This window comes from Nomia melanderi, chromosome 9 (genome assembly GCF_051020985.1).
Source record: "Nomia melanderi isolate GNS246 chromosome 9, iyNomMela1, whole genome shotgun sequence".
Lineage (NCBI taxonomy): Eukaryota > Metazoa > Arthropoda > Insecta > Hymenoptera > Halictidae > Nomia > Nomia melanderi.
The window spans coordinates 12704390-12721287 of record NC_135007.1 but is presented as its reverse complement, the minus strand read 5'-3'; the positions used below and the strand labels follow the sequence as shown (position 1 = coordinate 12721287).

The following is a 16898-nucleotide window of genomic DNA, read 5'->3' as shown; positions in this document are numbered from 1 at the left end:
CAGTATCTAGCCTAAGCGTCCGAAGTATTGGACATCGTGTTTCGATTATGTTTCAGTGGAAATATAATTGCTCGATTTGAAAGTATCTTTGGAAGCTCATCTCCAGGTTACCGTTGCGAATTGACGATCGTTTCCGTTGCAGATAGCGGACCATCACGGTTAATTTGTCACAAGATCGGCCACGGCCACAACGATGTATTATCAAAACACCTTTAAAAATGCTTTATGTGTACGACATACATACAGAAAAATTTTTACAAGATATTAACGCATTCGTCTTCGTTTTGTGCAATATCTTCTAAGGGAAAACGTTTACCTTATTATGCTTAAGTAAGATATTTATAATCCTTAAGACGTAAGGTTGTTATTGAAAATGAGATAGAGATATGAATGGCGCTTAAGTGTTTCATATTATGATCCGAAATCGATGTATATATATAATATATATATTATGTATATTATGTATATTATATATATTATATATATATTATATATATATATATTAAACAAAAAAAAATATATATATATATTTCACTTCGCTTTTCGGTTGTTCGTTTGTGCGCGGTTGAGTGTTGAGTAATTCGCTTGATTGTTCTCTCGATTGTTCGTGTTTGTTCTTTCGGTTACGAGTCGATGAAAAAAAAAATTGTATTTCGAATGTTACTCGCGTATATTCTAATTGTATAATAACAGTGTTACATAAAAGGTGGGCATGCGTTGTGATGTATCGTTCTTCTCGTTTCATCGTTTCACTATGTTTCTCTGTTTCCTTTATTCTCTCGCCTTCTCTTTTGTCTTCGTCGCGTATCGTATCACGGAGGATAACGCTTTTCGTAAGGTGTTGATGTTTATCGATTCGAAGCATTAATACGTTGATCATTAATTACAAGTGTTCACGAGAAGAGAGGGGAAAAAACAGAATTTATATTAATTGAATAGAAAATTTTATACGCGAATTGTAATATTTAAGATTTTAAGAGGAAACCGATGAATGAATACGATTTCTGTACTTCTAATGTAAGATGCATAGGAGCATTCCGCTGCGTGTTTTGTATGCGAGCTCTCGGAGTCGACGGCGAGGCGGCGTTCAATCCTTTCATTCCATCGCTGACGAGACGTTTAAATAAATATTATCGACACTGCGCGCCCCTCGTTATTCCAGAATGGCGAATTCTATTCGTTCGCTTTCTCGGACGAATCTCTTTTCCGTGTTTCCCCTGTTTCATGGTCGTGGTCCACGTGAACCCTTTGAACTCGACGGATCTTTCACTGGAAATGATCATTTCCCAAGCATCGATAACATTCTTTGCAGCTAATATAAATAGAAATCACAGGCGACTACGAAAATACATAAATCATAGGACAAAGCTATTTTATATTAACACTAGAACTACCGAGCGTATAATATGACTAACATATAATTCTTATGAAAATTGTAACGATACATTTTTTTAGGTTTCTTCCTATATTAATTATAGTATTTGTATATTTTTTACAATCGTTTTGGATATTTAATACTTTTAAGATATCGATTACCGCGAAGTAAGGAAACCGACACCGGCCATTTTGTCGGGCGCGGTAGTCCCAGCGTTAATATTTCGTAGACTGAAACGTTACACCGCAGAATTGAAATAGTAAACGTGAAATTCGATAATTTTGTTACATCACAGCTGAAAGTCGCGTTTCGAGTGCAAAGGGTTGAAGCACGATGAGTTTAAGTCATCGTTTTGACTTAATACTCGACGATCACTGCGAACGAACGATTCCGTGGAACACTTGGAACGACATCGGTGTACACTGTAAAGTTGTTCGAACGGCGTCGTACTCGATCGAATTGTTATTATATAAAAAGAGAAGAAAAGAAAAGAAGAAGAGGAAGAGGATCTAGTCAATTGCTTGTTTAGCCGATGCTCTACTTAATTAGCTACTTCTCGGTTTATTTACTTCGAGAACACTTTATAAAGATAAAAATCGAAATAAAATAATACAAACCATTTACTTTATTGATAATAAATACTTGTGGGACGTTTATACGCAAAATACAATTCTCTCTCGATCTCCTTTTACTCGTTGCGCGCGTTTCGGTTTTCGTTCGATTCCTTTTTCTTTTTTAACTCATTCGCGTCCGCCGACGCGAATTCATCTTTTCAAATATAATTTTCGAGTTTCATTCTCCTCGCGTCTGTTCAAATAACTTTCTAAATATTCGATTCTTCTGCTCTTTTCCATTAGCGACCCGTTTAACGGAAAGTTCTTCATTTCGAGCAACGGTTTCGAGTAACAGCAAAGATCGGTACAAGACCAACATTTCAAAACCAATACTCTAATTTTTCTCTCCGCTTTAATGTCAAGGTTCACGGCAATTAGCTTAAGGTTTCCTTCATTTTCACCGGCAATAAGTATTGGCAAAGCAAATTTGCCGGTCGCAAATGTGTTAACACGTTCACTGCCACCGAGAACTTCGACGTGTATATCACTGATTTCTCTGCAGCGAACGTAAGCAGGAAGAATTATTAATTATTCGTTGACAAAAATATCTCGTTATCTATCATCCAGTTATTCAGACTACCGAACATTTCTATTTGACGTCAGATTGTCTCAGAAGTTATAATTATTCTCCAATAATCTCGAAGTTTCGGTCATCGGCGACAGTCAACGTGTTAACAGTTAATCCCTTGCCTTATAACAGCGTGTCAGACTCGTGGCGAAGATTTTCAGCATGATTTAACAAGCACAAATATTACTCGGTTCATTCGAAGTCAAAGTCAATAATTATTCTTCTGTAATGATTATACTCGATAGGAAACATAGGCATAGAGTATGCCTAGGATTCGTCTCTTTTTCCAATAAAATTCTTAACGACGAATTAGTCGTGTCGATGAGAGTTGAGGAAGAAATCATAGGGCAAGGGGTTGAAGAACACGTAGATCGGTAAGTAATTAAACACGTGCGTCCATCGGTTCGGCGTGTCGGAACAGTTTCACCCGCGATACCCTATCGGACACGGCAAACGCACAATAACATTAAACGGCGAACGATTTATTATGTAAGTTATTAATGCGGCAAGAAGACAATAACACATAAATCACGTAGCCTGTTAAAAGGATTCTAATCCGTTTTCGCAGCCGCGGCATTCGATTTCGTTTGACAAAGGAGATATGATATCCAAACGCAACAAGACGCAACGTGTGCACAATATATGTATACATTTATTGAATTATATACCGTTGAATAACTTAAATAAACGAGGCATCGTGTCAGTTCGATGACACCAGCGTACTTCGATTTGTCGAATATCAGCCCGATCGTGGTCAGTACGAGCAGATCGTTGACGATTGTGAAACCAGAACACAGTGTCTTCGCATCCTACGGAAACAACGATTCCTTCAGTTTCTTTGTTTATTGCTTTAACTGTATTCAATATATTATATATCAATATATAGCTTTATTAACACATTGCGTACCGGTAACGAGAAATCTCGTTTTTATATAAAGACACTTAGTTATGCAACTTCGCTAATTACCACAGCATTGGAAAAAATATAAAATTCGAATTGATTATCTATTTAAAATATATTACATAACGATATGATATCTGAGTTTTTCTATGTATAGTGATATAAGTTGACCTCAGTGAAAATTGCCATCTCATTTCAGTTTTCTGAAAATTAGCCGGTACGCAATGTGTTAAATTAAATAATAATTTATATATATTATTAATATATTTAATATATTTTTTTGAATACAGTTACCAACGCTCAATATAATTTTACCTCTGTTTTGTACAACTGAAAGTGACCGTACAAAATCAGGCAAAAGTGCACGATCGTGTATAGATTTTGCCAGTTGGGCACGGTCGTGTCATATTTTACTCTAGACGTGACCTAGAAGAAGTAGCTTCGATTACTAAGGATTACTATTTTAGAGGGGCATCACCCAGAGACGTCCTGAACACAGATGAACTTTAGGAATTTGCTTGTTAATAAGTATTAAGTGAACACTTCTGATTGTCTCAATTATTTAATTTTCTATAAACATTTGAAGCTAATTCGTGGGGGTAACAACAGATTCTTATACTTCAAATGTTTGCCATTTCCATGATAATGAAAATTTCAAAAAATCTGTAAGGTACATTTTATATAATACATTTCTGTTTATCCAGAAAAATGTGTTACCAAAAAGGTTTCTGATTTTACAAAATAACTGCGCCATTTTTTAATATTTTAACTTAGGAAATATATAGATATGAAGCAGGTTATAGTTATACATTCAGAATCAGAAGTTTTCATAAAATTAACAAACAAATACTTAAAGCTTATCTATGTTTAGAACATTTCTGGGTGGTGTCCCCGTTAAGTTGTCAAGTTTTCATTTAAGTTGCTCAGATCATTAGTGATTGTCAAGCTTTCGTATAGATTACAAGATAGATCTATACGACGACGGAATCTATAGTTATTGATAGCACTGCTCCTAATAGAGAAGCCCCTTCATTAAAACAAACCGGTTTACTCGATCAAGCCGCGATACATAACTAGAGCTCGCGCGTTCCGTTGCAACGCGTAAATTTATCGAATTAGTGGCATCGATCGCGATGACGGAACGTGAACGTGACAACAATCAATTATTCTATATTACTTCCTAAAAGCACGAACACTCGAGGGTTCACACGGAAGCTGCACTTACATTTATTTTATACTCGTCGAGGCCCAAACGAGGTCCACCGGGGAACCAGCTGGGCCCTTTCCAGAAAACTGCCAATTTGTCCGTCAACGACTGCATGCGCAAACTCTTCTGCACCAACTGCACGGTGTAGAATACCTGGAAAATATATACAACTAATTTTATAAACATTGACGCTGAATGCAACAAACATGAGTTGAAATCGTTTGTGCTATCGATGTCGGTTCTATAACTGTTACTTTTCATTAACGAGAACTACAGATAATGAAATAATTAATAATAAATTGATTAACATAGTAACATATCAATTAATAGTCAATTATGCTAAAACTATCAATTGAATTGACTTCATTTAATTTTCTCGTAGAACCTCCAAGAATTTATCCATTGCAATTTCGAATGATTCGTAATGCAATGTGCTCATCACCGAAGGAAATTTCCTTAGTAATTTCCCACAGGCATTGATTACCTCTTCAATAATTGTAAAACAAGAAATCAGGAATCTGGTAGGTTCGGTATTGACGATAAAATCAAAATAATTAACAATAGTAGAATGCAGAGCCAAAGGTAACGGTTATAGAATCGATGTAGAACCGGTATAATACCGATTCTGAAGGATCCGAGCCGATATATCGGTTACAGTTATAACTATTTCGGTTCCCCGTAACTTTCAGTCGGTTTCAATGTTGAACAGTTTGAAACGGTTATTTTTTGGGACCTTTTTAATCCCTGAGCACAACCGATCGTTGCGAACCGCCGAATGATTCCTCGTTAAATTCACGAGACGCGTTGAATTTAATGTCAATTTAGCCTCGCACCTGCATAAATGATTCACAGTTTATGTAACAGGATGATGGTGCGTTCGATCGAGCACGTTAGATGGACATATTATGCACGGCTTAATAAGAAAGAACAGTTACACGGAGAGGCGCACACGGAGACGACGTTGCTGTCGGTGTTGCGGCTCACCTGTAAATACAGGGGATTAAACGATTGAGGACTGACAACCAGGCCGTAAATTATTTCGTCCTTTTCCTTCTCCTCCATGAACGTGCCGAACAGCTTATCCCATATGATCAGAACGCCACCGTAATTCTTGTCCAGACAGTACAAATTGCAGCCTGCGAGGAATTCAAAACAAATGTCAATGTGTAATCCGCGGATAAGCGATCTGTAATTTACGTCCGGACGAGGACGTTTTAACATCGACTTAAATAAACTACACACCGGACGACAGGAGATCGTACGTTACAAAGATCAATTTGATTTTGTTATTTCTAACTGGAACACGATTGAAACGTTACAACCTGCAATTACGCTCGTGTTCTATCGTGTTCCGATTTCTATTGAATGTAATTAGGGATCGGAGTTCGTTTGAGATTATACATTGAATTTAATTGGTATCTCATTTGGGTCCCGACGGTTCGTTTATTGAATACTTTACCGTGATGCACACGATGATGTTTCGGGGTATTGAATATTAATTCGAACGGACCGAGGTCGTCGATGAGAGTCGTGTGGATCCATAATTGGTAGATCAAGTTGAATTGGTTGTGAACGATGAAATGCGACGGTGGCAGGAAGAAGGCAAGGGGTAAGTAAAATACCTGCGAAGAAGCGTTGTCTGTTAACAGCGAGGCATCGTTTTTCATTTGTAAGATGTTAGGATTGGAAACGGTGGAATTGAAAGGAACCGCCTCAAAATTGTCTATTAACATAGAAATATTAACTCTACTGTCTTGAATATTGTAATTGTAAACAGTAAAGACAAAGAAGATCAACAAACCCATATAATTTTCAAAAAATCATTTCTTTGTGAAATGTAATTGTAAACAGGAATAAAAGAAACCATCTGAAAATTGTCTATTAACATAGAAATATTAATTCTATTATCTAAAATATTGTAATCATAAACAATACAGACAAAGAAGATGAACAAAGAGGAGTTGCCAACAATTTCAAAAAATCATTTCTTCGTAAAATATAATTGTAAACAGGAATAAAAGAAACGTGACCATTTAAAATATACTTTCCGTTAGCAAGTCATTTTTTCTACTGTTCAAATGTTAAAATAATAATTATAAACAACAGATCGTATCTTATAATAGTGTGAGAAGTGTCAGAACAGATGATACATAATAATTTTATTCAATCTTCCTAGGATCAAGGGGACACGCGAATATGCATCTGTAAATAGCACGGGAGAGCATCGATTGCATCCGCGTCCAGTTGCGGTAGGAGACAGAACCCGCAGAATCCCGTATGCGGCCGTGTATACGTTGATAAAATCGGTAACACGAGCGATACTCACGAAATTACACCAGTGTTGCAATATGGATTGCCGCAGACCAACCGCGAGAGTGAACTCCTCGCTGCTGTGATGTACTTGATGGTGAGCCCATAAAAAGTGCACCTCTGGAAACGGTCGAGAAACACCATAAATTCGTCAACTAGAAGGACTGTGTCTACCACACACACATGGTTAGGTTAGGAATTTAACCGTGGTTACTGCGGTGAACCCAATAGTAACAAAAATCCACTCCGACCGCGGTGATGCACCAAGTCCACGCCGAGCTCCATGGTAAACTCCAGAAGCGGTATCTCTCGTAAATTACGATGTACAGATAATACTCGGCGCTGCGGAAGAAGATACTGAAAACGTTCATCGGAACGGAAAAGAAAAGCAAAGATTAAATTCACCTTTCACCTTCGAAACTCTGTTCTTTAACACTAGAACTATTTGATTTGCTCGTTATTATTAGTGTCTCGAACGCATTGAATCTTTGAAATCTTGGAGATGAACAGTCTCATTTGAATACTATATTGAATGTCTGATGAAACTGTGACAATAGATTATTTTCAGTTTGGTTGTCAAAATTGTGACAATAGATTATTCTGAATTTTCTAGGGATTACGATATTATTCGTATTAAGTGCTAGTTCTAGTGTTAAACGCTTGAGTGCCAATCGGCGCGATCGCGTTTATTAGTTGCATTGTGTGAAAGTGCCATCAGTTATTGGAATCAAATGAACTTTATTTATTTGTTTATTTTTGTTATTACCTGCTTAGAAATGGAAAAACGGATCGCGCTATTTGCAATCTTTTAACGTAAAAATAGAAAAGCGTCATTCAGCCGTTTATTTCGTGTCCATTTTTCAAAAGAAGCAAGGTGACCGTTATAATAGTTACAATTCTAGATAATCTTTTCATTCTTTAATAGTTTTCTAATCTTTTTTGAATAAACTTAAGTCACTTTCAAAATAAACGGTTCGATTCAGTTTCTGAACTGAAACGAGCGCCATCGCGCCGCTTGGCACTTTTCGACCGGGTTTTTGCAAAACCCGTGGCACTCGAACGGTTAACACGTTGAATATTACAGGGGTCACCGGTGACCCACGCCCAAATTCAATTACTGTAAATTCCGTGATTAAACGATGATTATTTGTAAATATTTGTATATTATAAATAGTATTAGCTGGTTCAGTGACATTCAACTAGATAAACATACGGCGACGATAACGCGAGTCGATTAAATAATTTAATATCATATGCTTCCAATTTCGCATATTCTGCAGTTGAAAATCGTGGAGCATTCAACGTGTTAAATTATAATCATCGAACGATTATAATTCGAGTATCGCGAGTGATTATCCTCGAGCCATTTTCGATAGGGTAAGTCAGGAAAAAATGGCCCACCTTTTTTAACAGAATTGTCACAACGTAAATATCATTAATACCTAATAACAGAATATATGTTTACGAAAGTAAATTGTATACACGAAGAAGAGATAAATCTATGCAAGATTCAGTGTATCATTAGAAATAATTGGAATTACAGACATTTGACCATCTAAACGAGATTAGGCCGTATCAACCGGAATTACCATATCTTGTAACTATCGCCACGATTGATTTCTAAATTGTTCGCGACCGATTATGAATTCCACAGATCGCTAATGGAACAAGGAAGAATTTCTCAGGCTTCCGCGAGGAACACGAATTTTTCGAGTGAACGTGGCTACTTGGTTTGGCCTTTCGAGGAATTCCGCTGGCTCGTATGTATTCTTACGTTTCCTTTTATCGTATAGGGATAAAAATACATGGGGCAGCGCGGCGGCTAAAGATACACATGAAAAACAACCGTGCGAAAATAGATTTCGCGTGATTAAACGCGAGCACCAATTGTCCAGCCACTTAAACCGATGTCGTGGACGCTGCCATGCGTGGGTGGCCTGGCCGTAATTATGTATACTTTAATTTGACAATACTTCTTTAACCAGTTAACTGTGGAATTTAGTCGGAAAAACGTTCTGCGCAATAAAATCGAAAAATCGAGCATATACTCGTCGAACGCAGGACGAATGCGCGTAGAGTATATTTTAATGAAAGATCGAAGCGAAAAAGAAGAATCACATGTTTATGTGGGAAAATAAAGAATTCATGAAAGAATTAGTATCGTCAAACAGTTGACTGGTTAATATTTCTTTAATTTGGCATTTACTTATATTACTGTTCTTTTTTCTGTTAATCGATTTGATCGATTCTTCGATCAAGAAACCAAGCAACCACTCATAAGAATACATACAAGTAGAATGTGAAATGATTTTACATCAATTCCGAGATCGAATTCAACTGCTTTCATTTGATTTCCCTTTTACAGAATCATTTGAGCATTATCATTTACGACGGCTATTGGCGAATTCTGAACTCTCGTTTTCGTTTGCGAAATTCACGAGGGTGTAAATCACTGCGGCAGAAACGATTAAATTTCTGAGTTTTCCTGCTTCCCCCCATTATTCCGTGCATTTGCATATGCCACGAGTGCATAGCATCAACAGAGCGCTCATGAATTACACGTATCATTTAGGCGTCGAAGGATAATAACAGTTGAACAATGTAAAGCTACGTTCACCGGTCATTTACCTATGCTTACCGGCCACTCTCGTGCAACAACCAATGGGACAGCGACGTCACTTGATCGTTCAAACGAAATTTCTTTTTCTTCGAGATCAACACAATCTGCTCCAATATGATAAGAACGAAGAACGGGAGCCATACCTGCGCAAACGTGAAGCTTATCTTAGCGTCTAGAAATATCTAATCTACAGCAAATCGCTAGCTTCGCTTTAAAATCATTCCTCTCTTCAAACTCGTTGAACCCGCATCGTTCGAATCGGAACAAACCGTTCAAATACAAACAACCAACGATTCGAAGATTCCTCGAATTTCCCAAACTTCCGGGAAATTCGTCTAACGCCGAAGCATTTTTCAACTTTACTCGAAACACTGTCGTCTATCAGAGCTCGCGTATCGTAACTTTTCACGCGAGTGCAAAGTCTGAAATGTCTATCCGAAGATATCATAATACAAACTATCAAATGTTATCTAACAAAGAATATATTATCGATGGAACGGTCAATAGGGCAGGATTCTAAAACGATTAATTAACTTTCCACGAACGGCGCAAAGTACGGGGGGATCGCTAAGTAATCCAAGTTATGTAATTCCCCGGGGATATACAAGATCTCGAAATAAATCGGAAATATTAATCACCTGCTGATGATAGTCGGGCACCTGTTGCGGAAACTCGAAGGTCGTCTCGTAAGGGTTCACCAGGTAGAAGAGTTTCCCGGCGTTCTTGAAATGCCGAAAAATTGGAGCGGCACACGAAACGTTCATTTTGCACACTGGCCTGCGACACTGGCTACTACACCACGGATTTCGGGCGGCGTTGCTCTTCGATCATGAAAAAAGTAAACAGACCGAACTATGCCGACACCATCGGATTCTGTTTTAATCATAGTACAGCATGCACGCATCGTTTATATATGTAAGTTCGAGCGAACCGAGGACACGTGAGTATGCGCGCGCGATGTTTCTTTCACGGCCGTATGTGATAAAGGCGCGACAATGAAGATACAACAATATTTTGTTCGAGCTAAACAACCAGCGTTGAACGCTCCCGCGGCCGCTCCATGTTCGATTAATTATTTCACGATCGCCCGATCGTTCTGTTCGCACGCGGAATCGCTTAATTAGAGGAAAAACGCGGAGCAATCGATAAGACTCGCGTATACGTAACGTCCACGCTGATAACGGTTGCTTCTATATGTCGCGAAATTTTCATGTTCTTCCCGAATCTTGTGTATTACTCGAATTCCATCCTGTCAATCGATTCGCGCCTCTATCGTGGAATTTATGGAATTATCGCGTATCTTCTCGTGACGATGAAAAAAAATGTATTTCACGAGACTCGTGGATGATGTAATTAAATATTTATAACGTAATGGATTTTGGAGAATTACGAAGAATTGCAAGATCCCACTGATTTACCCGGATCGAACGTGAATGAGACACTTTAAAGTTCTACCGTCGGACGATTGAGAGTATCATAATTGCCCTCCGTTACGATTTATGCGACATGTGAACTACGGGAATTAATTGCGCCTCGCTCGTCGCTGCTCCATTAATCTCCCTTTCCGTTTTCTTCCTGTGTCCGTGAGTCGTGAATGGGAACGATATGAAAGAAATGTTGCGTGAAACGCGCGGAAGATTTAACGACGTGGTGGAAAAGAATTCGTACGATCGGGAATCCGCGTGATACACCACTGTACGCGAACCTTCGGTATGTCAGACACTGCACTGGCGGCAGACGGGGTGTTTCATAACGTGCATTAATTATTCGCGCTACGGTGGACAAACCGATGAATTATTACTACTGTGCGCGAGTTTTGTACGTAAAATTCGTAGATTCTATCGAACCGATTTCTATTTCCATTCGATGCACTATGCAATCCTGTTTTTGTCCATTTTTTTCGTTGTTGTTTTAATTCGTTTTTTAGAGAAAACTTTAATCTTTAATTAACGAAGGGAATTGATATGAATTTGATTTTTTTCGAATATTTTGTAAATACTAATGGTAAGTAGGATTAGGGTTCCTTTAAAATTATTGTGATTTTGAAAGTTGTATATATGGTTTGTTCGTTGTTAAATAATCAAGGAATCGATGTAATGGATGAAATGTGTATGGTTTATTAATCTTGGCTGCGTAGTTGTCATTAGTTTGTTCCAATGACTGTACTTTGTTTATTTCGGAGAAACGGTGAGGAGATTTGAGTAGAATCTACAATGGCAGAAGTTTAGTTCTACAGTATTTTACCAAATGGTAATCGCGAGTATGACCCTGTTAACAGTGCCAGATAAGAAAGACAGTGTGTAGTCAGCTGTCTTAGTACGCCACGAGAAAGGCTTTTTGTGTCACAGTTACGGTTAAAAGGTTTCCTCCAATTTTTACTGAATATTGAAACAAATTGTCGTCTCGTAATGTTATCTTGGATGACTTTATCATATTGGAACCGGACATTTGGGTTACTTATCATATTGGAACCGGATTATCACACATTTTATTTTATTATTCCAAGAATCCGTTCAAGAAAACATGCTGATCAACATATTTTCCTGTTTCATTCGTCGTGTATCTCTTGATTGAGAAAAAAATGAAGATTCGATGAATAGGTCATGAATCTATACACCTAGATATTACTCTTATAGAATGTTTCTGTTTGGAAATATTAAAAAGAATGTTCTATTTTCGATTGACGATAAGAATGTTTCATAATGATGAAGTAAAGACTAAAATTTATTAGTTTGCTACAGCGCTTTAAATACACAAATTTTTTATTTAATGATTATTACTTAAGAGTCTCTTTCGTTGCAGACAGGTTTTATTTTTAATAAACAAGTATTCTCTTATTTGGAAGCTTTCTGATATAGTATGCAATACAATTGTTCACTATTAACATAATTGTTGATATCTAAAATTTACTGAAAACAGGCGTGATTGATTCATGCCATTTCGGTCATAAGAGGCTATGTATACAGCGGCAAGAATTATCTGCGCTGTAAAATCTGTACTTTTGACTTGTGGCGCCATCCGTGGGAAAACGCTCAAACTGGTAGCCAAATGTTACCGATCTGGAAGTTCAGGCGGATAGACTGTGGCGCCACCCGTGTCAAAACGCTCAAACTGGTAGCCAAATGTTACCGATGTGAAAATTCAGACGGATAGACTGTGGCGCCATCTGCAGCAGGAAGCTCAAATTGGTAGAAATCGTTATCAACACAGTAATTACCAACATAATAAGGACGTAGTCCTTAATAATCGTTATCAAAATAATAATTTAGTGCTGCCACTTATTACACAGTGTTTAACATAAATTTATACTTACTTTTCTACAACAGGTAGCAGAAACAATAATGTCCATTAGGAACTAACTTACTACGTCGATAACTTTTGGGTACCAGGTTGAGCGTTTTGACACGGGTGGCGCCACAGTCTAACCGCGTGAATTTCCAGATCGGTAACATTTGGCTACCAGTTTGAGCGTTTTGACACGGGTGGCGCCACTGTCTATCCGTGTAAACTTCCAGATCGGTAACATTTGGCTACCAGTTTGAGCGTTTTGACACGGGTGGCGCCACAGTCTAACCGCATGAATTTCCAGATCGGTAACATTTGGCTACCAGTTTGAGCGTTTTAACACGGGTGGCGCCACAAGTCAAAAATTCAATTTTTTTACGACGCAGATGATTCTTGCCGTAATTGCATAACGTTTTACTAAGTTTGCGGCAAGAATTATTTATGCATGCATTCAGTGTTTACGTCAGGTTATGCACGTGGAAAATGAAAAGAATTTGTACATACTGCTTAAATAATTAAAGTTTGTAAACGTCAAACGTTTAAAATTGAATATTATAAGAACGTAAGTAAAATATTTTGTCCCTTTCTTCTGGAAATGATACGTAACATATTTATTAAGATAGAAGTAGAAACGAGAGACATTTGTCATTTGAATTTTTCTAGGTTATTTGCACTGCTGGAATATTTAAGTTCAAATTAAATAATGAAAGTCAAAAGTACAAAAAGTGTTATGAAGAAATCTAAGAAATCTGTTACAAAGAAAAAGAAAGATTTGAGTGAAGTAACAACGGATGATTTTTTCAATCAAAATTTTGAAAATTACACTAGCAATGAGAATAACAATGACGACGAGGGTAAGGATAAATTCTTTACATTGTTATTTCCTCATAGTGTTATTGTATTTTTAAGGCCCAATAATAGTGATTCAATTTTGTAAACTTTTATAGGAAGTAGTGATGATGATATGAATGAAATACAACATAAGAAGTCATTAATGAAATTGAAGAAGACCGATCCAGAATTTTATAAATATTTAAAAGAAAATGATAAAAATCTTTTAGAATTCAATGTATCAGATGATGACAATAATGATGTCAGTGATAATGATGATGTGGAAACAGAAGAAAGACATATACCTGACGATCATCTAGAGGTATAATAATATATCATAACAAAGAAAAAGGGAGATTATAACTGTGTAAATAACATTTGGACTATATTGTAGGTTGCTAGTGATGAAAGTGATTTTGAAGGAGATGAAGATGTTGGCGCCACAAAAGATGTAAGAAAAATTACATTGCAGTTGTTAAAGAGATGGCAACAAGAAATTCAGAAAGACAAGTAATTTTACATTTTTTTTTATTTTAATAACAATCAAAAGAATACAAGGAATAAAACAATCAAATGGTAATCATATTAATTACATTTACAGGTCTTTAAAGACTATTAGATGTGCTGTAGAAGCTTTCCATGCTGCATTAGAAACAGTAGCAGAATCTCCCGATCCAGAAGAATTAAGTTATAAAGTAGAGGGTGGTGTAGGTTAGTTTTTTAAATTTATATTACACAGACTTCTTGATTACATCATAGTTCACATGTTGTAAATGGTAGACTATACTCACATAATGTTAAATCTTTTTAGTGTTTAATGGAGTTGTACAATTATGTATATTATACTTGCCCGACGCATTTAAACGATATTTAAAATTGGGTTCGGAAAATCAATTTCAAGCTCATAAATGTAAAAGATTTGTTAAAGTAAAAGGTATTTTAAAGTCCTATTTAACGGATTTAATTAAGGTATGTTCTAAAATCCACATTTAAACATCTTGAATAGTATTAATTCGAATTATTTTATAATTTATTCGTTTACAGATTTTGCAAAGTGTAACTTCATCCAACATAGTCACAGTGCTTTTAAAGCATTTACATCAAATGTTACCTTACACACAGTCATTTTCGTCATTGACAAAACCGTTGCTAAAGATTTTACTTAATATTTGGTCAAGTGGAGAAGAAACTGTTCGCGTTGTTTCTTTCTTAAGTATATTACGAATAGCAACTACTAATAAGGTCTCAGTGTTGGATATGTTATTCAAAGTAAGCGTAATATTTTAAGTATCTATTAAACATTAATATCTTTAATAATAAATATATATACATTTAATTTTCTATTGATATCTTAGGCAATGTATGTAAAGTATGTTGAGAATTCAAAATTTGTATCTTTCACAACGCTACCAGGAATTAATTTTATGAGGCATTCTTTGACTGAAATATATTTACTTGATAATAATATGGCATATACCCATGCCTTTTTATATATCAGGCAGTTGGCTATTCATTTACGAAATGCTATGACTTTAAAGAAGAAGGTAATTAACGAAATGTCCATATTATATTTTAAATCGTGTAATTTTTATGTAACCGCTTGTCACTTTAATATTTTTACAGGAAAACTTTCAAGCTGTATACAATTGGCAATACATAAATTCGTTACGGTTTTGGACAGAATTAATTCAGTCATCAAAGACCGATTCCGCGTTGCGTTCTCTTTTATATCCTCTAGTACAAGTACGTATTAATAATTTTTTGCAACAATTACCGAGCTTACTGAATATTTGATCAGAAGTAAAATTTTATATTCCATTTGCAGATTATTATAGGTACAATAAAAGTGATACCAACTCCACAGTACTATCCCCTCAGATTTCATTGTTTACAAATGTTAACAGACATTTCCAGAGATACTGACACGTTTATACCTGTATTACCATTTTTATTAGAGGTAATTTTATCAAGAATTGAGTATAAAACCATTTATGCCTTTACTATGTAATACATATTATATATTTTTTGTCTACAGATATTAAATTCTTATGATTTTAATAAGAGGCACAAATCAGTTTCGATGAAGCCTGTACCATTCATTTGTATATTAAGATTGTCAAAGGTACAATTGCAAGAAAACGGTTTCAAAGATAATGTTATTGATAACGTATATAAACTTATTTTGGAAAATGCAGCAAAAGATAGTCACACAATATACTTCCCGGATTTATATGTACCATGCATAATCCAGGTAGAGTAATAATTACTCAGAGAAAATCTAACTAACTTCCGTCAAATGTTTTTTGAAATTTAATACTGTACCGATTTTCTTTACAGTTGAAAGCGTTCCTAAAGAAATGTCACGTTGCAAATTACTCTAGAAAAATGAAGCAGTTGTTAGACAAAATTGAAGAGAACAGAAAGTACATCGAGAAAGAGCGCAGCAAAAGAATAATTGATTTAAGAAACATGTCGGAAGTCAAAAACTGGGAAACGCAGATCAAAACGCAAGGAACATCGATATCGAAGTTCTACGAATCATGGATAAAGATTTATCAGTCGCAGAAACTGAAAATGCTCACGAAGAACGAAGACCTAGGCGAATATAATTTACCAACACTAAAGAAATCAAAAAGAGCGAAGTCAGACGAAAGAATCCTAGAAGAGAGCGACGATGAAAGTGATTTCGAACTCCACATCAAGTCAAACGATGGGAAACCAGAGAAAAAACCCGAGAAACCCGTGAAAACTAAAAAGAAGAAAACGAAGATCAGCAAACCGACGACGAGCGACGACGATTTGCCAAGGGAAATGACAGACATTGTTCAAGACATAAACAGCGACGATTGGGATTAACTATAAGTATTGAAAAATGCAATTAATTTTAATTCCACGAAATGAATTTTTATATACAGAAAACAGACTACGATCACGATTAAATAAAGTAAAACTGAAAACCGATGTATCCACTTATTAAAATAAGCATTCTCCACGGTGACACGAGTCTCGGTTGATTAAACGCGTTGTCGTTGTTTTTCCTTCGCCAGGTGTGTTCGTAACGGTTTGTAACATACGATCCCCGGTGGAGAATCAGAAGTTGTAAACGACATTGAACGTGTGCGATAAGTTCTGTCGTGTAAGGCACGAGCCGCCGATTCCTAAGGTGTCGCTTTCTGGTAGTCTATTT

At 36.4% G+C, this 16898-nt stretch overlaps 3 protein-coding genes across 13 annotated transcripts in view; 2 read left to right on the top strand and 1 right to left on the bottom strand.

Moving 5' to 3' along the window:
- The window catches only part of LOC116427278 (uncharacterized), a 30710-nt gene extending 28679 nt beyond the window's left edge, over positions 1-2031 (top strand). For 6 of the 7 annotated variants that reach the window (XM_076370912.1, XM_076370909.1, XM_076370910.1 and 3 more), the window contains one exon: positions 143-2031. The gene's annotated coding sequence lies outside the window, so the exon portion shown is untranslated. Of the gene's footprint in view, positions 1-56 lie in introns of all 7 variants that reach the window. The other variant, XM_076370908.1, reaches the window with a different exon arrangement.
- LOC116427258 (alkylglycerol monooxygenase) lies at positions 1983-11320 on the bottom strand. Of its 5 annotated transcripts, none has more exons than XM_031977388.2 (10): positions 11014-11320; positions 10234-10416; positions 9614-9738; positions 7181-7332; positions 6992-7095; positions 6125-6287; positions 5650-5801; positions 4684-4818; positions 3774-3884; positions 1983-3366 (listed from the first exon to the last, which is right to left on the bottom strand). In XM_031977388.2, exons 2-10 carry the CDS (start codon positions 10357-10359, stop codon positions 3109-3111), a joined length of 1326 nt encoding a protein of 441 aa, XP_031833248.1. In that variant the 5' UTR covers positions 10360-10416; positions 11014-11320; the 3' UTR covers positions 1983-3108. The 5 variants fall into 5 exon arrangements, with proteins under 5 accessions (XP_031833248.1, XP_031833250.1, XP_031833252.1 ...); XM_031977390.2 differs by having other exon boundaries at positions 11051-11320; XM_031977392.2 differs by having other exon boundaries at positions 11264-11308.
- Positions 11321-13290: 1970 nt separating this feature from the next.
- On the top strand, positions 13291-16672 carry Noc2 (Nucleolar complex protein 2). The gene is made up of 12 exons (XM_031977386.2): positions 13291-13442; positions 13544-13734; positions 13828-14033; positions 14106-14221; positions 14313-14422; positions 14523-14680; positions 14756-14980; positions 15067-15255; positions 15335-15454; positions 15537-15668; positions 15747-15962; positions 16049-16672. Exons 2-12 carry the CDS (start codon positions 13584-13586, stop codon positions 16565-16567), a joined length of 2142 nt encoding a protein of 713 aa, XP_031833246.1. The 5' UTR covers positions 13291-13442; positions 13544-13583; the 3' UTR covers positions 16568-16672.
- The last annotated feature ends 226 nt before the right edge of the window (positions 16673-16898 follow it).